The following is a 21,925-nucleotide window of genomic DNA, read 5'->3' on the forward strand; positions in this document are numbered from 1 at the left end:
GAGGACTAAGTGACGTGAAACATGACGTAACGCAGACTCCGTGATTTCTGCCGGCCAGCAGTGCGGCTCAGCAGCAGCCGAAAAGAAAGCTACCACCGGCGGCCGCACGTTGAAGGCATCTATCGGCTATTGCGGCCGTCGCTACAGTCGCTTCGCTTACGTTTGCACCGGCGTTTTGCGAGCGTTACGATGGATCTCGTTCTCGAAGTAGTCAACGAAGTTCTCGCAAATAGACACCTTTAGCATACCGTGTACCTTGATACCGCTAGCGGAATACCGGGAGCCCGCCTAACGCCGGCGAGCAGGCGCTGATTGGTCCCGATGCTTCAGGCGAGCGCGTAGCTGCCCGGCACGTGGCGCCATCTGGCGACGTCAAGGAGATTTGCGCATGCATTGGCTGCGCCTCAGTGATTTGTGCTTCTCGTGTCCTAGCGTTGCTAGAACCATTGGTTCTAGCAACACTGTTTTGTTATATGACGTCATGACGCTTGTACTTGCGAGTTTGGCCTGTGGCGGCGATACCTGTATTTTGGTTCTTGCTCTTTTCTACGTTACAAGAGCTTTGTTGTCAGTATGAGTGGCGTTTTTGTAATCAGGAGCTGGTATTCTGTCGATACAAGCCAACTTCAATTTCTCCTCAGTGTCCCTTTAACATGCGAATTGCAGAAGCAAATAAAGTTATGCCCAGAAATATCCACCCGAGGAAGAAGTGACTACTGGCCCCTAGATTTACAGTACACCCGGCAATACAATGGCACTGCAATTGTTGAGCGGAAATTAAGACAGAAACAGATATTCCCAGGTGCACAGATGTGTCGTTTCATGCAACAAGTTAGAGCAAAGCTTCCGTCTGGCGTCTTATAAATGATTAAATAGCAAAAGTGCACCTCAGAGTCATGGCATGACAAATGGTATCGCAAAACAGAGGTGGCAATAAACGAAGCCCCAGCAGCAACACGAGCACACAAAGAGAGAGGCCCCTCACCTTTGCTCCCAGCTGGTTGTAGTGACTCTTGATGTTGTCCAGCTTCTGGTTGAGGTCGCGCGGCCTCTCTGCGTCCCCACTCTCAGCCAGCTGCCGGCCCTGGCGAATCACCTGCTCCACCTCGCTCTTCACCTCACTCAGGGTCTTGTAGAAGTGCTGCGAGCCAACAGACGTCGAACACAATGCACAACGAGAAGGGCCCACAAAAGTTTTCAAGAAAGAAAGACTCGCCCTTCCTTCCTGCTTTTGCATTCACAATATCACAGGGCAATGAGGTCAACTCCAACGAATTTTTGCTCCTAGTGAAAACCGATTCTATGACTCTTTCCAGGTATGTTCGACCTTTTTATTGCTAATAAAATTATATTTTATATGGTTACATTTATACAAGGCTATCAGCAGCTGGGTTCGGTCCACTGCAGGAGAAAGGCCATTGACCTCGCCAATTAGCCTCGCCTGCCCCACACCCTGCACTCATCTATATTTCACTATTAGTGGTATACCTTTGTTACTGTAACATATCATCAGTTAACTGTTCCACACATTACATCTTTCCAGAGTCCTTCTCTTCCTCTTGATCAGGGCAACAATATATCATTAACTCAAAATTATTAATCAATCCATGCAGCTCTTTTTCTGTCAGATTCCTTTACATGGCTCATTACACTGTCGTCACTCTCATTTCATTTTTTTTTTTTTTGTCAGGCTCTATCTTTAGGCCTTATTGACAAGCAAGTGCTGAACAAATGCGCCACTCAAATACCCCCCCATACCCATCACATAATCAGCAGCAAGCCCTCACTCCAGTTGAAGGAACTTTACAATTGTCTCAATTTTCAAGCTTCTCGCTTCTCTAATGCAAACAAGCAGAAGAGAGCCAATACCATGCACTGCACGAGCTGATCTTGAATCTTGTCTGGGCTCTCGGAGTTCAGGTCCAGTTGTTTCATTCCTTGCTCCACTTCGGTCAGCAGCTTGCTGATTCGCCCCAACTTGGGCTCAAAGTCATTGGGACACTGGAACCTCTTCAATTTCAATGATATGTCTTCAAATTTTATCTGCAAGAGGCGCACGCAATGACAATGATTAAACATAGCACTTTCCTTGTCACAATAGAGAAGCTCTCTGTGGCACAGCACTGAGCGAGTGAAGGAGGATCAGATCAGATATTATGATTACCCATTTCCAAAATTATTTCCAATGTACACATCTTTGAGCATAGTGTACCCCAAGGCTGCAGGTTTACTACCCTGGAGTACCAAGTCATAGTTTGTCATCAAAAAAGATCTATGCAATGAAGAAAGTGCCAAAGAAACCAAGAAATGATAAGAAATGATCTTCACAGAGAAGAAATTTTTCCTCTCTTGAAGATTCACAGCACAAACATCATGAATGCTTTCCATGGAAAGACCAAGGACAAACACAGCACTCCGTTTGTTTGTCCTCCGTCTTGTTGCTCATGCTGTGAATCTTCAAGATGAAAAAACAACTAGCCCAATTATTTGCCACACCTTTCTTTCCTTTCATGTGTGCTCTTTTTCTTTCCCTTGACAAAGAAAAAATACACACAAAGGAAACGGTGCAGCATTGGAAGTGAAAAAATCAATGCTCAAAATACTGTTTGAAATACTACTTGGGTTTTTTCACATGCCTGTCACGGCAACAACTACCATGTAGAAAACAAGTGCTCACCTTCATCAGCTGTAGCTGTTCATCCAAGCGCAAAGCAGCTTCCACCCTATTCTGCGCATGATATGCATCAACCTGCTCACTCAAGCTTTTTAACTGCTCCTCCTTCTCGAGGAATTCTTGCTTGAATTGCTGCAAGAGAAGACGACAAGCTGCCTTAAAAGAAAGAAAACAAGCAAGCGAATGCAGCTGTGAGGCTCTCCATAAAAATTATAGCTGCGCCTTGGCCCCCAACAGGAACCAAGCATCAAGTGCTTCACCATTAAATGGTTTCTCACCAATAGGTTCTGTCTTCCAGTAAAAAGACCCATTAGCTCAACACAGAAGAACGGGAAGGAAATTTCATTAACATGAATACACCTGTCAACCATCTGTTATTTTGGCCTGTAGCAGAAAGCGCAAGCAAAAGTGTCCCACTGAATGAGTAGCTGATTACACAAAAGGTTGCAAACTCTCCAAACGTAAAACTAGCTCAGTTATGTTTTATGCCATCTTGTGCAAGTATGAGCGCTTAATCATATTTTCTTATTAATCGAGTACTTAATACAAGTATGCATTAAAAATAGTACAATGCCATCTCTCATGTACTATTCACAGGCTACAATTATGCATGGCACTAAGTTCACATCATGTCAAAAGAACACAATAGTATTTTTCTACTGGTATGACTGTACCTGCCCAGCATTTTATGCTACAAGACTGAGGCTGAGGTACTTTGCCATAAGACATCCTGTGCCAAAAAGAAATCATCTGCATCAGTCATGCCACTGACATTTTTGCAGTAACGGTTCTGATATGTAAATGTGAGCATCTCCACAGTGCTTAAAGAGCACATTTCTTGAGGAGTTTCTCACCATAAAAGCACGCGTGCAGTAACTTAGCGCAGCACAAGTGAAATGGATCCTCTTAGAAGAAGTACTGCCTGTTAACATTACATTTCAAGATAGCACCATCTAGAATAAGACATGCTAAATGTTACTTTGCCTTGTATCTATTGTACTGCCCCTCCTGCCTGGGCCTACTAAGGCTGGCAGTATTGAATAAATAAATACACCTTACTACATAATAAAAATAAAATTGATGTCACTGTCCAGAGAAAGTAATGGAATTAGTTACAGTACGATAATAGCAGTATTTGTAAGCAGATTTCAGTTAATCAGCCTTTCCACACTACAGGCTCATTTGGGAGAGGTGCTCAAGACTTAGGTAAATTCTGATGAATCATTAGCACCAAGGGCACAGTTGACAGCCGAGCAGGGGCTGCTAGACTGAAGCACCTCCTCTCACCCTAAGATACTGCTGGCCCTACTTTTATCACTGTAATGAATAAATAAAAAAAATTCAGGCTATGCCACTAGACTGCTTAAACTGACTGGAAGACCGAATTAGAAACAAAGCAAGACAACAACAGGACAGAACAAAGCACCAACGCCAAAATGAGAGGTGGTAAGGCAAACACAGCCAGCAGCCACTTTCCTAGCTGTCATTTCTTGCACTACCCGAACATACAGCATCCATGCCTTGTCAGTGGCTCACTGGACCTTCCAATCACGGCTGTACTCACAGCTAGTTCGTCGGGCACGTCCTGGGAGCTGATGTCATTGTCCAGCCTGTTCTGCAGGGCATTGTCCGTGTGGTTCATCCAGCTCTGGACGCTCAGGATCTCCCGCTCACACTTCTGGTACTGGACGATGCTGTTCTCCAGAACCTGCTGCCGCTCGCTGCCCTGCCGCGTCAGCTCCTCCCACCGCTTCAGCACCGAGTCAGCCTCGTGCTGGACCAGCCCGACCAGCACCTCTTTCTCCACAAGGTCCTTGCAGAGCTGCTCGATCTTCGGAATGCGGTCATCGGGGTGGTTGCGCAGGAAGTTCTCCAAGTCCTGGAATGTTGAAAAACAAGGGAAAAAAGCGATTCTGGCAAAAAACAAATGCACGCATCAAGATAGCAAAGTCTGTCTCGTTAACAGAAAGTGAACACTAACTAGTACAAAGCCAAATGTCTTACAACAGTCAAGTGCACAAGTTGTCAATTTAGGCTCATCCTCTACTGCTTTAACTTCATCCGGTTTCATAGACAAGAAAATTGGGTATATAAAACACTTAAGATCAACAAGAACAGAAACTACCATATTTACTTGCACAGTTAATGCAGCCCCTTCTTTGGCTGCCAAAAATTAAGACTTTTAAGGATATTTTATCCCGCGTAATGAATGCATCCCCCAACTTTTGAGAAAATTTTGGGGGAAAACAAGCGCGTTCATTATGTCAGCACATACAGTGTTAGCCCTCAAATACAAGACACAAAAGAGGCTAATGCCAACTAAATGAGTAAGTGGTTCAATCAAAAAGTTATTGTTTTTAACTTCACAGCAACCCGCCTGAGCCAAGTTCAAAATAGTACAGGAAAGTAATCTTCTCAATGAGGATTAGCAATCTAGGTATGCAACTAAGTGAGCAAGTGGTCCATCAAAAAGATATTTTTTTTTAACTTCAGAGCAATCCACCTTATACAAGCTCAAAATGATACCGAAAAGTAACCTTCTCAATGAGAGATTAGCGATCTAACAAAAGTACTCGTATTATTATTTCCGTAAGCATAATGGCAAACTTGCAATTACTTTCATTTTCATTCTTTTTGTGTTCACTCCTGAAAGCATCTCCCTGCAGCCATCAAAAACATATATAACACCATCGCACTTGTATGAACCCAATAGATGTATACAAATGGAGAGCGCATGCTCCTTCCTAATCCCCATTCCTGCTTTCTGTCCACCATTTACGAGATTTTTGTAATTGTTTTATATGACAGGTCATATTCATTAAACACACTGCTGTTGACCCCATTGTATGTCTTGTCCGGTAAAGAAAAAAATATACATATATAATTTCACGACCAAAGCCTCCACAAAAACCATTTTTCAACCCATATTTATGGGACTTTCGAAAAGTGGAAAAACTCGCTGCCATGTTGTCTGTTGGTGCCTGCCTGTGAGCCAACTGCAATGTGAAAACACTCCCACTACACAAGCTTGTTCCAAAAGTTGGCCATATGAGATGTCATCTTGTGGGCAAGTGTACCACTTCAGCATGCATGGCTCTGAGTGTCGGCTAGCTGCATTTGCAAGAGCTGACAGTATCAAAAAAAATTTCTCTAATCCACCTGCAGTAAGCCTAAAGAGTGAAGCCCATTCCTTGACTGAACCAAAGCAAATTTGTCTCAGTGGAAGCTCATTACAGTTTTGTGTACATATTTCTATAATACTGCAAAACTCTCAAGGCGTAGGAACTTCATTCAAAAGCAACAGAAAAAGCAGACAGAGTAGCAAACACATGTAAGTGCTCACATCTAGGTTTTCAGAAATCTCTTCAGCATCAGCAGCTGACTCTGGAGATCTTTTGAGTTTCTTCTCCAACCTATCAAGCCAATCGTTCTCCAACATGATGACATCTGAAACATATTTAAGAATAAAATTATTATGACATAAACAGCAATATCTTGATCCAGAAAACAACTACCTGAACAAGAGCCACAAATGCAGATCAGCCCAAACAGTATAATAGTATAATAGTAATAGGTATTAGTATAATAGAATCCAATGCACTATAAATATCTTTCCAAAAGTTGCCTTTGGAATGATAGAACAAGAAAAAAGACACTATCTAGGCAATAAAATCTATTTATCTTTGCTAAAGTGCAGATGTCAGAGGTCTAGAAGTTCTATAAGCATGTTGCAAGAATACATACAGCAGCAATTTCAAAAGTACTAGTACATTTTACATTCTCTTTTATAGAGACAATGTCTGTGACCAAAAAAGCTTGAAGACTTTTCACTCTTTTCCGGGGGCAAAGAAGCTAATGCATTAGCTATTACTTTGACATGCATATTTAGTGAAGTCCAGGAAAATTTCCCACATTATTAACTGAGGTCTCTTAAATTCATACCAGCCCAACTTCTACTACCTTCACAGTACCGATCATTTAAGTACAACACATGACCAAACAATACATATTCGCCCAAGGCTGCTGGCATTACTAATGGTGTTAAGATATTGGTATGGCCACGCGATAAAGCCGAGATTCTAATAAGTCTTGCGCAAGGTAAGTAATAAGGACTGATATCTCACTTCTAAACTCTGCATAGTTCGTTCCAGATTGCTTCAAGGACTGATGGTACTTTGTGATCTTCTCCTGCACCTCTCCCCAGAGCTTGTTCAGGGCAGCCACATCGCGTCGTGCTTCCTCGGCATTCCTCGTCTTGCCTCCCTGTGCAAGCTTGGTTCCAGCTTCTTTCAGCCGGTTGTACTCGGAAAGCTTGGAGTCTAGCTTGTCCTTGCAAGCCTGCAGAAAGACACAGCAACCAGCATTGTGAACAAAGAACACTGCCACCAGTTAACTGGACCCTTAAAAGCCACAAACCCATGATTCCAATCAAAGACCCATTTAAAGAAAAAAAAAAGTGATACACATAACCCAACCATTAGGCTTTTGCTAAGAATGGTATTCTGGTTCAAAACAAATAGTAATTTTCTTCTAATAAGTTTGCAGAAGATGTTCCGAATATCTCCGGCTGAACTCAAAAGAGGCTGAACATCACAACAGCCATTTTCAAAACCATGTATTTTTCTCGCACACAAGGCCATTACTTGGGAAAAAAAAAAAAAGAGCATTGAAACTTTGCCTATAGACATAGCTTGCAAAAATTGCCAACCGAAATTCGGGAAGTCAACCTACACATGCAGCAGACCTATTTTCGGGGTCCTCAATTGGTTCTGCTGGGCCACTAGCAAGCATACTTTAATATTCAGTGAAGAAAAAAAATAAATTCAAAATAGCAAATTACCTGCAGCTTCCTGATCCTAGCCTGAAGCTCAGAGGCAGTATTGATGGGCTTTTCTCGTGGAATCTCCATGTCAAGCTCTCGCAACCACTCGCACAAGTCAGCGATGCCTTCCGAGGCACATCTGCTCGTTTCGACAGCCCGCTTCAAAGCAGCATTCTTCTTTCTGCTCATTGATGTCACCTGCAGAAAAACGTCCGCCCCTGCTCTTGAGCACCATCCATTATGACAGTGCACTGGCCATGACAAAATGCTGATTAAGCTTTCTTTAGGCAGAAATATCAAGGCTGCAAGGAAGAAAGAAGCCAGCCGTGGGCTCAGCTCTCACCGGCGCATGTGGTATAGTCTTTTATGCTACTTTCCATAAAATTACCATCCGTATAAAAGGACCATTCAATTCATTAGCTTCTCTAACCAACACCACCATCAAAAAATAATAGTTACAATCCATTTTGCTTCCTTTTATTTCAGTGACCTTTGGCTTTTTGTGTGTACTATATATCTCAATGAGCCCATCAACTACCCTATTCTTATCTGCAGCAAACTGCAACAGATAATGAAGCTCAGACCAGTATACTCAATTTTTTTCTGTGAGCTAGCGATGGAACTACTTTATGACTGTTACATCAACATCAGAGCTGCAAGTGTAACAACAGTGATTGCTATTACACTACAGGATGCATAAGATGTGGCAGAGAAGGGAACGGGCGCAAAATTCGGAGGTCGTGGGTTCGAATCCCACCGGCGGAATGTGGTTGTTTTTTCTTCTGCTTTTATTATTCTCCCATTGATAAAAACTACAAAATTAAAAAAAAGGGACATCCCCTATGCTCCTTGCTTTTGGTGACTAGCATATGAAACCTTTATAAGGACTAAATTGGAATATGCGTGCATTGTATGGGACCCGTATACTCTCACTAACATAAAAGCACTTGAGCGGATCCAAAGGAAAGCTGTGCGATTCATGTTTTCGCAATACAATAGAACTGCTTCCGTCTCTGCATTAATGCAGTCGAATTCCATACCAACCCTTCAGTCCCGGCGCAAGTTTCTTCGGTTGAAATTCTTATTTTTGTTATTTAACCATAAACTTGGAATTAATTCTTCGCCATATCTTAATCTACAGAACACCAGACAAACCCGACAGTCCCACCCCCTTTCTCTGACCCCGTACTTTGCAAAGACTAACTTATTTCAGCACTCTTTCTTTCCGCAAACCATCAGTGACTGGAACAGCTTACCAGCTTCGTGTGTACGGTCTCTTGACCTGATAAGTGACCATTGTTAGTTTGTTTTGCTAGTTTCTTTTTCTTTTCCATGTCATTTCGCACTGCTCGTTTTCTGCTTGCACTTTAGTATTATTGCTCAATTTGTGGTCTGTTCTGTATCCACTCCTGCTTGGGCCTCACGGCCTGCAGTATGCCATAAATAAATAAATAAATAACTGTTGGCTTCCGTCATTATGCATAAGATGTGTCGTTCAAGACCAAGTTTACATGGCTCACTCCAACAGGCAGCTGAAAACCCACCTGTTCCCAGTGCCTGTTGAGCTCATCCAGCTGCTTCTGGAGGGTGTCACTGTACTCGGGCTCAGCATCTTGGATCAGGCCCTCAGCAGCAAGGTTCAGGCTGTCGACATTAGGCTGCATGGTGTCAACATCATCTTCAAGGGCCTGGAAGAAAACACACGGGAGAAACAACAATTTCAAATACAGCACCAAAGGCTCTTATTTCAGGCACAGCATCACCACACACAGCATCATCAGAGCAAAGCCTGATTCAGTGCAGCTTAGTTTTCCCATCATGAAAGCAATCCTGCCATAATCTGTCTATGGCTGCAAAAAAAAAAAATCTCTAGACAACTAGAAGGTTTAAGTGCATTCATATTGACTGCCAAGCTATGTTATCTCTGTTCACCTAGGACAATGTAACCTCGACAAAAATATCATCACAACAACGATAACTAGAAAATGTTTGCTAGTACTGCAAAGCTAGCATGTTTCAACAGAACTGCGTAACTTTGCTAGGGAGAGCCATGGACCATTATGATAGACATCAGCCCTGCCACACTTCGTAACCAAACCTGAACCCCCCCCCCCTCCCATCAAAAGACAGTACCATATGGGTCCAGAAACCCAAGTCAGCAAATTTCATTTCATTTATTTTTCCCTTAAAGGCCCGAGGGCATTACATAAGGGGGGAGCAAACTCAAGATTTGTACTAACAAGACAAGAACACTACAAAGAAGGAAAAAAAAATAACAGTGAAAAGGAATAAAAATGTACAGCAGGTAAAGGGCGTCGAAAAGGTTACACAATATGTAACAAGTAAAAAAAAAATTGAACACATGAGTAAACAAAGGCTAAGGAATGAAAAAAAGCAAGGACACTTGTCTGTATCAAGCACAACATATAATTGAAAAGACTGTTCTCACGAAAAATGGTCCTTTAGTATTTCATGGAATGATTTGCGATTAGTGCATGATACAATGGTGTTTGGCAGGGCATTCCATGGAGCTATTGCGTGCGGGAAAAAAGAAGAACTGAGTGCTAACGTGCGACAGTTGATGTGAGCGATGCTATGATTGTGGTTCAAGCGGCTAGACGTCCTATCGGGGGGGGGGGGGGTTCTAGTTTTGCGTGGCGTGAGCGCGGATGATAATAGGAATGATGCAGAAGACAGAGGCGAGATATGATGCGACGTGACACGAGCGATGGAATGGAGACGGACTGTTTCAGTGCAGTGATGCTGGTTTTTCTTGAATAGGAAGATGTTATAAAGCGGATGGCGCAGTTCTGTACGGCTTCGAGGTCGGCGGCGTGATAAGCTTGAGATGCATGCCAAATGGATGACGCATATTCTAATTTCGGGCGAATGAATGTCATGTATGCTAGTTTCTTTATTTCAGGGGATGCGGCCTTCAAGTTACGTCGTAAGTAGCTGAGTGTGCGTGAGGCTTCTGCGCAAATGTTTTGAATGTGGGTTACCCATGATAGTGATGGTGTTAGGTGGAGGCCGAGATATTTGTATGATAATGTGGGGTCAACAAGAAGTGAGCCAATGCGGTACTGATGCGGATTCACAGTGCGTTTTCTCGTGAAAGACATAGATTTGCACTTGCTAATGTTTAAGGAAAGGAGGGACTTATTACACCATGAGGTGAGTGTGTTAAGATCGGTTTGAAGTAAAGATGAATCATTGGTCGCCTCAATAACTCTGTATATGACGCAATCATCTGCAAAAAGCCGTAAATTAGAGTTTATGTTAAAGACACAAGCTATCCTCCTTGCATTTAGTTTTATCCTGGTTGCACAAACATCCATACTTAAGAATGACTCAAGTATGACAGTTTCTCATAGACTCTCTAACTGCTTACCATGTAGCCAGGCTCTTACTGCTACATGGTGAAAAAATTTACGATAGCACTACTTTTCTATTTGCGCATAATAAAAAAAAAGATATAAAAAGTACTCACATTTGATTGCTCCAACTGTGCTTCAAGTTTCTCCAGATCTCCATAGGCGACTTCTTCATCCTCAAGGAATGATGTGACATCATTGATCCAGGACTGGACACCTTTCACTTCCTCCTGAAGGTAAAAGGTAAGCACCGTAATCAGCGACACAGCCCACATACTGCAAAATGGAGAATTCAGTGCAATAATCATCATCATTATCTAATTGTTGTTTGTTTCTTTGATGAGATAGGCTGGTGTAACAAATGGAGCCAATTAAAACAATGAAACCACAACTTTGTTGCAGTTCTTGCATACATACCTCACGTCATCTGACCTAAACCCTGGCTGTGACATCACAGCTACAGTTAGACTGCTGAAGCTAAAACCATAACTGTACAAGAGAAAAAATTAAATTATATAAATTATTTACTGGTGCCAGCAAACTTCATCTGGCGATCCATATTTACAAATGTCTCACACATCACTACGGAGAAGAAAGATGCACAAAAAAAATGTGATGTTTCTGCTCGTTCAAAAAAAGGTCATCATTCGTGCACATCAGCAAGCTTATTTTCGCAATGCATTGCAACATTCTGCATTGCATTGCAACATCTTGGGTCTGACAGGACTGCGTTGCTTGCTTTTTCCTCACCTGAAACCTTTTGAGGATCACCATGTACTTTCGCAAGAACTGGAGTCGTTCTTTCAGCAACGAGCAGACCCGGTCCCAGCAGTTGCTCAGGCCGTGCAGTTTGTCCCGCAGTTCACGGGCCCACGGGGCATCCGGCTCCTTTCGGAGCAGCTCTTTGCCAGTGCTGCTGACATACTGCAGGTTCGACTCCTCCTCGTCAACAGTGCTCTGCATTTCCTGCAGAAACGGGAAGAAACAAGGAAGGGCACACACGTAAGCTTAAACAGCAATTCCAGCAGTTTTCTGAACGTTTTTGGGGTCATGGTCACATCAGATCTCCCAGAGAGTCCCCTTCATACGGCAAAAAAAAAAAAGCAACTATCGGGGTGCTTAAGTCATCTTAACTGTGATAACAAGTTAGTGCAATGTGATTCACTGGTGTTGCCGCTATCAATATGTCTGTGTCAGTTCTTTGGGAAATTGCGCTGCTCCTACTCCACAGTCGTCCGCCTCTCAACCTATCCTCTGCGATCATACTGCAGAAACAGCGGACGAGAGTGGACCTGCTGAGTTTGCAACCACTGCACACACTACATTCACTGCTCACTGTTATCACATATTTACATGCATGCGCATATTTTTCATGCATTGAGTGCCTCCACATCGAGTTCATCTTTTTATGATTCTCCTTTGTCTTCATGTATATCGGAGAACCGAATTTTATCAACAACCTCCTTTCTCGATGAATGCCCTTCTCTAAGCGCAGCCACCTGCCAACTCAAACTTGTAACATGGTCTCATGACATCACACACTCAGCTGACCATTCAGGGCAAGGACATGTCACATGACCCTGTGACATCATCACTCTCTTGACCAATCAGAGAATTCCGTGACAGATGGCACCAGGTTTTTCCGCTGCTGTGCACTCTAATGCTACTGCATTAATAATTTTCCAAAATTTTTCAAACTACTGAGTGAAGTCAGAGTAGAACAGCAAAGACATCAAACCAAAACCGAAATTGGGCTGGGTGACCATGAACATGGCTTCACATGATGCAGTGATGACATCCCAAACATTATCAGAAAGATACTCATATGAGCATTGAATGGCTGAAGTGACGACTGAAAACAATGTCATTTATAAAATGCCTGAGCCCATGCAAACTCGAAAATACTTTTTTCATGCAGGTAATGCTTGTGACGTTGCAGACCCAATGTTGCCAAACAGAATTTGGCTGAACAGAGGCCATGAAAATGGCGAGCTTCAAAATCAATAGAAACACCACAAGGCTGCCAGACTTGGTGGAAATGATTAGGAAATAGAGGAAAGCGCAACAGAAAAACTGCAATGACATACAAAATCCTCTAAAATGCCCCAGAGTTGCACTTTGAGCTGCCCAAGGTTGCCCAGTTTATCTAGCATTAAATAGCATGTTAAAGAGTGAACACAAAGGTGAACATCGAAAAACACAGATGTGATCACCCTCAAATAAGCAACTCTCACATGTTTCGTCCTAAGTCCTCCCCAATGTTCTCAATCTTTACCCTCTACTTTCTTTTCCTTCCTTTCTTTCCTTTTTCATTGTTTTACCAAATGAAGGTACTAGCAGCCAAACATTTATTATCTCTGGTTCTTAGTGTTTCTCAGGATAATTTTTTTAGCAACCATCCTACATAGTATACTGGTTTCCCAAGAACATGCAGAAGTGTGACATCTTGAGCGCAAAAGGAGAATAAGGCATAGCTGTAACATTTGAGGATACCTGCTTTGCCTGGTAAGCTTTTAACATCCTTACTTGGCCATGCTACATTATGAAGAATCGACACTTAAACTTCAATTGTCCTCCATACATAAATTGCTAGAGACCAGAAGCTCCCAATAGCCGCGGGAAACTCCAATAGCTTTAAAAGGTGCTAAGGAACCCCACACATATTGGCTCCCATCCATTCCAGACTGAAGTGCATTCAATAAAGTGTATGAAAATGGTCCACAAAACCCAGCCTGAGAATGGATATAACACAGGGAGCGTACTGCCCCTGCATAACAACTGGGAATGCAAGCCAGGCGTGCAGTGCCCACCTTGTATTTCTGCAGCTGATCCTCCATGGCTTCCATGGTGTCCACTTGAGACTTCTCCGATTCCAGAGCCTGCTGGACGCTCCGAATCCAGGCATCCAGCGCATCTACAGCTTCCAGCAGCTTGGGAGGCGGAGCCCGCTCGAGAGACCGACTCAGCTGCGCTTCTAGGTCAGCTGCAGAAAGAACACCGCACGGAAGTGTCACAGCTCAAGGCAGGCACCAAGGATTTCTCCTCAAAGAAAAGGACTCAGTGCATAAACTGGCCAGTAAGTGCTCGCAATGCTGAGAAAAACTTCCACAGTTTGAATGGTACCTCAGTACCATTCAGTACACGCGACAGTGGCTCGTTTCAGTGCAAGTGAAAATCAGATGTGGCATTGCACACAAGCTGTAGCATTTTGAAACATTGTCCAGTTCCAGGCGGTCGAGTGAATCACATCACATCACTTTAATTTCCTTAAAGACCCCTTGCAGGGTGTTACATAAGGGGTGGGTTTTTATGAAGTACAGGCGTTCACTGCAGTCATGAATGTTCCAGGGCAGGTGGTGGTAGCGATATCGTGGGGAAGGCCGTTCCAGTCAGCTGCTACTCGGCAAAAAAATGAATTAGAGAAAACAGTAGTACGGGCACGTGGGTGCAAAACTTGAAGAGGGTGACTGATGCGATGGGATCTGCGTGGCAGGGGTGCGCAGATGTAGGGTTCTTGTCTGAGTGGCGAATAAAAAAACTTCAAAAATAAGACGAGACTAGCAGTGCGACGGCGAGCAGAAAGATTAGATAGACCGGATTGCAATTTTAGAGATGATATGCTAACGTCGTATGAATACGAGGAATGAATGAATCTGGTGGCTCTGTTCTGCACACCTTTGAGGGCGTTTGTTAGATATGCTTGGTGAGGGTTCCAGATGGCCGATGCGAATTCCAGTTTAGTTCTGATGAGTGAAATGTATGCTTGTAGTCTTATATGTTGAGGGGCATCCCACAGGTGACGTTTCAAGAAGCCAAGTGTTTTATTAGCTGATGATATCAGGTTAGTCACATGCAGCGAATAATCACGAATAATAAGCGTGGCAGCACAAGAAAAATGCCAGAACATATCTAGGCAACACCCACCCACCCCCCTCAACTAAAGAAATACACCTGGGAAAGCTAGGAACACAATAAAAACACAGGAAGATTGGCATGAAAATTCGGGCAAGTCAAACTGCTCAGCACACTATTCAAATGGAACCCAGCAAGTCCCAGATGTCTGTTTATTCTTGTAAAGCACGTGCTCACATCATAGTATGTAGAGCATGGTCTACCCCGGTAAGCCCAGTTTGTGGCTGTGGCCCACCTATCTTGGTTCCAGTCTCTGCCCACTGGTTGGCAAGTTGCTCCAGCTGCCTGAAGACCGGCTCTGCACTCAGCGTGGGCACCCTGGCCTGGAGCGCCTGCCCTTTCTCCTGCAGCCTCAGCACCTTGTCCTCCTGGCTGTCCAGCGTCTTCAGCCTCATCTGGGGAAGAATCGAACAATTATTTCACAGCTTCCTATCGCAGAAAAGAAATGAGCAATAAAGAGACATGTGGCAAACAAGAGACTAGACAATCCTGCCGCGCTGCACAGGCTCAATATCTATGCTTGCACGAAGTGTTACATGCGGAAAAATGCAGTCATAGACAGCACTGTCCTGTCCATACTGGTAACTGAGATGGTGCAGTTTCATAGAGATAACTATGACAAGGATTTCAGCGCAACTTACAGAACAGCAAGGTTCAAAAGCTCACAGGTTTGACATCCCACAGCATACAACATTTTCTGTAAAGAAAATGGGCCCCATTCCACATCCAACACTGACACTGCAATAGCCATCAGCCATACTTGTCGACCCAGCAAGATCACAAAGAGTTAAGGGCATAAACTGAATACAAAGTGCCTCAACAATGAGTAATCATTAAGTGGTGCGAGTGACTACAGGCAACAACTGTTGAAGTGCCAGCCCTGTGATCAAACGTGAAGTAGAAGCAATGGCATTCCCTTTTGGCCATAACAATGGCTTTATACTTCCACACTAAGGAGATAAGATGCAGACACTCAAATCTCTAAGCCATTTGAAGACAGGCATTGCGATGGGCAAAATCACGCCCCCGAAATTGCCACAACAGAAACTCCACACACAAAGAAAACTCTGCAGTAATGCAACTAGCTAATGATATCTAGTTATTGAATCAGGATTCTGAAGACTGCAACCACTTCCTATGTTAACACTGTCCATTTTGGCTAACTAGGCAGCTATCATTCAAGAAAAGGCCGTAAACATCGCAGCAAGTAAACTATGTGAAGTCACGAACTCATCTTGCAATGAGGGCAAACATGATGGCAATGTGCATCAGTGTGTATAACGGCAATGTGCATGACAACAGATGTGGTCATACCTTGCACTGCTCCAGCAGCCTCCGCAAGTCGTCTGTCTCCTTCCGCTGCCGAGCCGTAGCCTGCGAGTTATCCAGCCAGCGTCGATGCGAGGCCAGCAGGCGTTCGAGGGCGTCCCCTTCGGCCTGGAGCTCGCGGCAAGCGTGCAGCCCTTCCAGGTGCTCTCGCTGGGACTGCACCATGTTCTGTACTTCGTGCCAGCGCACCTCCACCTCCCGCAGGACTCCCTGCACCTCCTTGGTCTGCTCGCCAACTGCATCGAGGCCTTCCACAACATCCCTGCCCTGCTGAACAAGTTGGGCTACTTCTCCCTTGTTCATGGCAACTTGCCTCTCCACATCCTCTGTGAGCGCCTGTAACTCTTCGATGCTCATGCGCTCTAGGAGTGCCTTGAGCTGCTCCTGCGATAGCGGTCGTTCGGGATCGATCCCCAGTTGATTCTCTACTTTTTCGAGCCAGGCTGTGACGTTTTCAAGGGCCCTTTGCCATTCCTTCACTTTCCAGCTGTCCAGACGCCGCTTCTTGGCTCCAAAGTCAGACAGGGGCTCTCTTCCCAAAGCAGTTCTCGGAGAGCTGCCATACGATTCCTTCTTGAAAAGGCTGTAAGTAAAGGCCTTTTCTTCTGCCTCTGCCTTCACCTTCTGCTCCGTGCTGCCCTTGGCCAGCTTCCTGCTCATGTTCTCCATTTTCTGGAGCAGGGCATCCCAGCGATGGGTCAGCTGCTCCTGCTTGCGAGAGAGCTCGGTCGCGGCCAAGGAGCCCTTGTCGAGGACCTTGATTGTTTTCTGAATCTCGTTTGATATGTTGTCAAGGCGCTTGTTATGGTAGTCCAGGTCTTGCTCCAGCACCTGAAGGCACTTGACCATGTCCAACACCTCCTGCACTGAAGCCCTGGTGGCGTCAGCCTTCTCCATGCGGCATAGCTGCGCCTCCTGCATGAGCAGCCACTGCTGCAGCCGCGGCTCCTCCGTGCTCAGCAACTGCAACGTGTTGATCAGGGCCTCCAGCTGCTCACCGTACCTCTCTACCCAGCCGCACACCGTCGACCAGCGCTCGCCGAGCGCCGACAACTCATCCTCCAGGGCCGTGAATGCATTTTCAGCGCTGGACTCATCCACAACAACAACCATGTTTGACAGGGAGTTGACCACTGCCTGCTCTTTCTCTATGTCGTCTTGAAGCTGCTTATGCTCCTCCATCTGTCGTCGCGCTGTCTCCAAGTCGGGTCCAACGGGTCCGAAACGGCTTATTCTGTCTTCCGTCTCCGTCAGCCACTGGCGCAAGGCGTGCTGTTGCTGCTGCTGCAACTTCATCAGGGCTTCCTGTAGCTTTGTCTGCATGTCCATGGCGCTGTGCCTGAGACTCTCCCAGCGTGTGTTGAGCAGTGACATTTGAACCTTGATCTCCTCCTTCTCCTGTGCCGAGATGCCAGCCTCACGGATGACCCGCTGCCCTTCCTGGAGCACTTCTCCCACGCGGCCTTGATTTCTCGTCAGCTCCAGCATAAAATCCTAAAGCCAAAAAAGAAATTATTACTAACTCAGAGCATTACAGGGCACATTTGCCAGACACCACATCAGATTGAAGATAAAGCAAGAAAACCCCAAAGAATACTGAGGTAGAAGCAACAAGTAATGGAAAAGACATTGACAGGTGTGGCTTTAATAAGTAGAAAGACCACAGCGCATTAGAGAACAGGATATTCTACATAAAATTACGAGGAAAGAAGAGATTAAAACAGAACATTTTAAGTAAAGCCCATACGCAGTGGTCTAATTATTAGAGTGGAAAAAAAGAGAGGGGGAGGGGGGGCGGTATCAAAGCAAGGAAAGCCTAAATCAAAGATGAAAAAAAAAAAAAAACAAGTTCATAAAAATTTCAGCTATGGCAGTAGTTACAGCTGTTACATGACTAAGGCAACTGCAGGCTGCGGGGTTAACGAATGATAAGAGCCTACGAGTAATACGGCAACATGCATGATCAAATAACTAGACTGTGCAGCATAATGTGAGAATACATCGTCAACAATCTCCGTTATTTTAGGCAAAGTAAGAAAACATAGAAAGTTTATCCCTGTGGTCAGCTTGGCCGTCCTAAACCAAAAGCCTGTACCACTATGTCAAAGAAGTCATTGCCTAGTTTCATAACCATCATCTGCACTATTTTCACCGTGATCATCAGCAGCACCATCCAAGCTGTGTTCACTGACAAAGGCCTCTCCCTTTCATTTCCAAGCATTGTCATGCCCCAGCTGTGACCTTTCTATTCCAGCAAATTTCCTAGTCTCATCTGCCTGCCTGACTCTCTGTCCCCTGTTATGGCTACCTTCACTACCCATTCTGTTAGTCTAACAGACCATCAGTTACCTGCCCTGCATATTACACACCCTGCATATTACACGCCCTGCCCATGCGTATTTCCTCTTTCTGATTTCAGCTAGGACATCATTAACTCTTGCATGTAAACTAATCCCCTTTGCTCTCTTCCTTTCTCTTAATTTTACCCCCATCACTAATGTAGACCAAAAGTTGTGCAAGCACTAAGAAGCAGGTTCCACTGCCAATATGGCACCACAAAGGTGTGGATGCAGTCTGGATCCATCCCCCCACCTCGTGCGTGTGGAAGAGATCCTTCACTTGTGCCACAGTGTTGCCAATGGGGGGCAGATTGACCAGCCGGTCTTCCGCCTCCAGCAGCCAGGTCAGCACTTCTTCCAAACTGCTCTGGTAACTGTTCACGTTGGTGGCGACCCCACGTGTGGAACTGGCCCCGCCCACTGCTCCACCTTTAGCTGCCTGCAGGGGGCTGGCACCTTTTCCGACATCCTATGCAGCGGAAAAAAAACTATGCTTAACAAAGGTTACTGTTCGTCCAACTTTTACACAACCTTCAGAGCATGCCAAAGGCAGTTTCAGTGGTTGTCATACAGTATCACCCCATGAACATGTAAATTCTAGGCTTATAGAAAGGCGTAATTTAATTCTGTCAACAGCACAGAGCCATAATTTCCAGCTGCACCCGACCCATTTTGTAAAGTGATTTCAGCTCAAAAGCGTAGCGCACATTCAGGCAGCACACATCCAAGGGAGATTTTAAACTGTTTGCAGGCTGTTAATTTTTAGCATTAAAGATTTAAAGGAAAAAGCTTAGTACAGCAAGAGGATTCGAATCGTCACCTTCTACATCCTGAGAAGCAAAACTTACCCACTACACCGCATGACCACCAAAGGATAGGCTTGGGTCTAACGGTGATATCATCCATTCTCATCAAACACCTCCTTTTTTTTGCCACTGGATGGTGCTGCTTAACTGAAAGTTGTGGTTCCGTACCAGTGACAGAATGGAATCACACTCTAAACAGGCTTATGCATTGAGTCAGTTGGCTGCCATAAAGGGTTTCCGATAGGAAGCGACTCATGATGTGCGCCACTTACGGTTTTTGGTTAGCACCAGCACAAAAGGACCCACACATGCCCAGTGAGGATAGTAAACAAAGCGACCACCGAGAAAGGTCATATAACACCAGTGTTGTATTTGCAATCAGTCAGTTACACTGTCCGTGTTAAGAGCCTGCATTTATGCCTTAGGCATTTAATGTAAAAATATTTTTATTTAGTATAAAGACAACTGTTCTAATTCTGGCTTCCTTTACACTTGTCACATCCTAGCTACAGTGGCACAACAACTTTTTCAAGGACACTAACCCACTGCTAGTTGCAAATCCAGCTTATGTAATACACCAATTTACTAGGCAATGTAAACAAGTAAAGAAAGGAAAGGAAAAAAAATGTAGTCAAAACCCAACAGTTTGCTCAAGTAAACTTGTTTACTGGGGTGCACAGCTATTCACTGCTAGACAACAGACCTATGTTGCTGTTACAGTACGCATTCCGCCCTGACATGCTACCCAGGCCACTATACCGGGTGTTTCACCTAAGACTTTCTGCAATTTTTAAAAATAAGCTATTTGAATTAGATGCGCGCTTTTTCTGGCATAGCATTGTCAGTGGTGTAGTACATCATAATGCAGCTAATACGTGCTAACTAGCAGGCTTGTTAACCAATACTTAATAGTTAACTTTTAAACTATTACCGTTGGGCTCCTTAATTATTGAGAGGCATGTAGCCCTGTATACTTACTATTGCACCACTGTGTTCATGTGCATGTGCGTAATGGTTCAAATGTAGCCTGCACAGTGCATGCAGGTGGTCCTTTTTTTTCTTTGGGACCTGACATGTTACATATTGTCACGTTGTAGTGACGGCAGTCCAGCGGTCAGGAATACACCAACAAGACTTGGAAACGAAGCTCTTTATTTGGGCTGACTTGCGCCCTCAAAAGAACTGAATCACTCGGCGGCGGCGTAAGCAACAAACGTGCTCGTCAATCGTCGAACTATGAATGTACACTGCACGCGGCATCGCTCAATTTAAAGCCGGCAAGGAAACTTCCAGATAACAAGACAAGATCATCTACAGAAATCTGGAAAAACCTAGATGCAGCCTTTCATGGCTGCGATCAATCGAGATTAGACTGGTCGCTTCTCTCGTCACGAACAAAAATGATAACAGCCCTTTCCTGCAGCCTTGAGCGTGAACGAACAAACACTACAATGATATGTGGCATTACCCCCCTTCCAAAGAAGCATCGTCTCGATGCTTTAAAATGAAAATAAACACGGAGAATGGGAACTTCGAGTCCTTTAGCGTTCGTAATAAGGTTTAAGGGCAGCGGTAAAAGCTTCAAGTCCGGCTGTGTCGTCGTCGTCGGTGTTGTCGTAGTTGTCGTCGTCGTAGTTGTCGTCGTCGTCGCAGTTGTCGTCGTCGTCGAAGTTGTCGTCGTCGTCGAAGTTGTCGTCGTCGTCGTAGTTGTCGTCGTCGTAGAGGTCGGCGTCGTAGGGGCCGTCGTCGTAGGGGCCGTCGTCGTAGGGGCCGTCGTCGTAGGGGTCGTCGTCGTAGGGGTCGTCGTCGTAGGGGTCGTCGTCGTAGGGGTCGTCGTCGTAGTTGAGGTATAGTCTTGTGTTTTCGTCGATGGACGGTCTTAGTTCTTGCGCTCAGAAGCAACCTCACCTCCAGAGGCTGCTTTATTCAGTTTAGCCTTCGGGGGCCGGGGGAGCGTCCACGCACTGCGTAGCCTCAGCTAGGAGATACATAGCGCGGTGACGATGGCGACGGAGAACGAAATAGGCGGCTCGGCGATGAGTATTCTTCCCGACGCAAGAACTCTTCGATTGCGGTTGGTCGCAGGCCAGGTCGGGGTCGTGGGGCGTCGTAAGAAAATCCTCGGATGCCCATTCTCCTGTATGGGCAGTACCGGAGAATGTCACCGGCTTCTCCGCAGTGGAAGCATAGTTGGCGGCGCTGGTCGGGTGTTCTCCACTCGTCGCATTTCCTAGGCCGTGTGCGACGCTCGTAGGACGGGCGAGTTGGGGCGAGAGGGCGGCGCTCCAGCGCAGATGGCTAATGGCGATAGGGGCTTAGGTGCCGTCGTAGAGGTGCAGGACGGCGCACTGCTGCGGCGTAAGTCATGGCTGGAGGCTCCAAGAGGCTGCGTGGTAGACTGGAGTCAAGTCCTCCGTTGAATGACTCGAAGGGCTGGCGTCGCGACTTGCTGGGGGTGTCCGGTACATGGAAGGCTACCCAGCACCTCCACCAGATGTCACGTTGTAGTGACGGCAGTCCAGCGGTCAGGAATACACCAACAAGACTTGGAAACGAAGCTCTTTATTTGGGCTGACTTGCGCCCTCAAAAGAACTGAATCACTCGGCGGCGGCGTAAGCAACAAACGTGCTCGTCAATCGTCGAACTATGAATGTACACTGCACGCGGC

At 45.2% G+C, this 21,925-nt stretch overlaps 1 protein-coding gene across 9 annotated transcripts in view; it reads right to left on the bottom strand.

The window, feature by feature from the left end:
* Positions 1 to 21,925, bottom strand: part of Dys (Dystrophin) — a 447,573-nt gene that overhangs the window by 301,684 nt on the left and 123,964 nt on the right. For all 9 annotated transcript variants that reach the window (XM_089570782.1, XM_089570779.1, XM_089570783.1 and 6 more), the window contains 14 exons: positions 18,704 to 18,919; positions 16,097 to 17,605; positions 15,018 to 15,177; positions 13,681 to 13,853; positions 11,621 to 11,836; positions 10,987 to 11,100; positions 9,041 to 9,184; positions 7,515 to 7,694; positions 6,799 to 7,012; positions 6,018 to 6,121; positions 4,239 to 4,553; positions 2,678 to 2,806; positions 1,870 to 2,043; positions 986 to 1,141 (listed from right to left, as the gene is read on the bottom strand). In XM_089570782.1, the coding sequence (XP_089426908.1) occupies positions 986 to 1,141; positions 1,870 to 2,043; positions 2,678 to 2,806; positions 4,239 to 4,553; positions 6,018 to 6,121; positions 6,799 to 7,012; positions 7,515 to 7,694; positions 9,041 to 9,184; positions 10,987 to 11,100; positions 11,621 to 11,836; positions 13,681 to 13,853; positions 15,018 to 15,177; positions 16,097 to 17,605; positions 18,704 to 18,919 (3,804 nt within the window). The remainder of the gene's footprint in view (positions 1 to 985; positions 1,142 to 1,869; positions 2,044 to 2,677; positions 2,807 to 4,238; positions 4,554 to 6,017; positions 6,122 to 6,798; positions 7,013 to 7,514; positions 7,695 to 9,040; positions 9,185 to 10,986; positions 11,101 to 11,620; positions 11,837 to 13,680; positions 13,854 to 15,017; positions 15,178 to 16,096; positions 17,606 to 18,703; positions 18,920 to 21,925) is intronic.

This window comes from Amblyomma mixtum, chromosome 2 (genome assembly GCF_055824585.1).
Source record: "Amblyomma mixtum isolate Tamu chromosome 2, ASM5582458v1, whole genome shotgun sequence".
Classification (NCBI taxonomy): Eukaryota; Metazoa; Arthropoda; class Arachnida; order Ixodida; family Ixodidae; genus Amblyomma; species Amblyomma mixtum.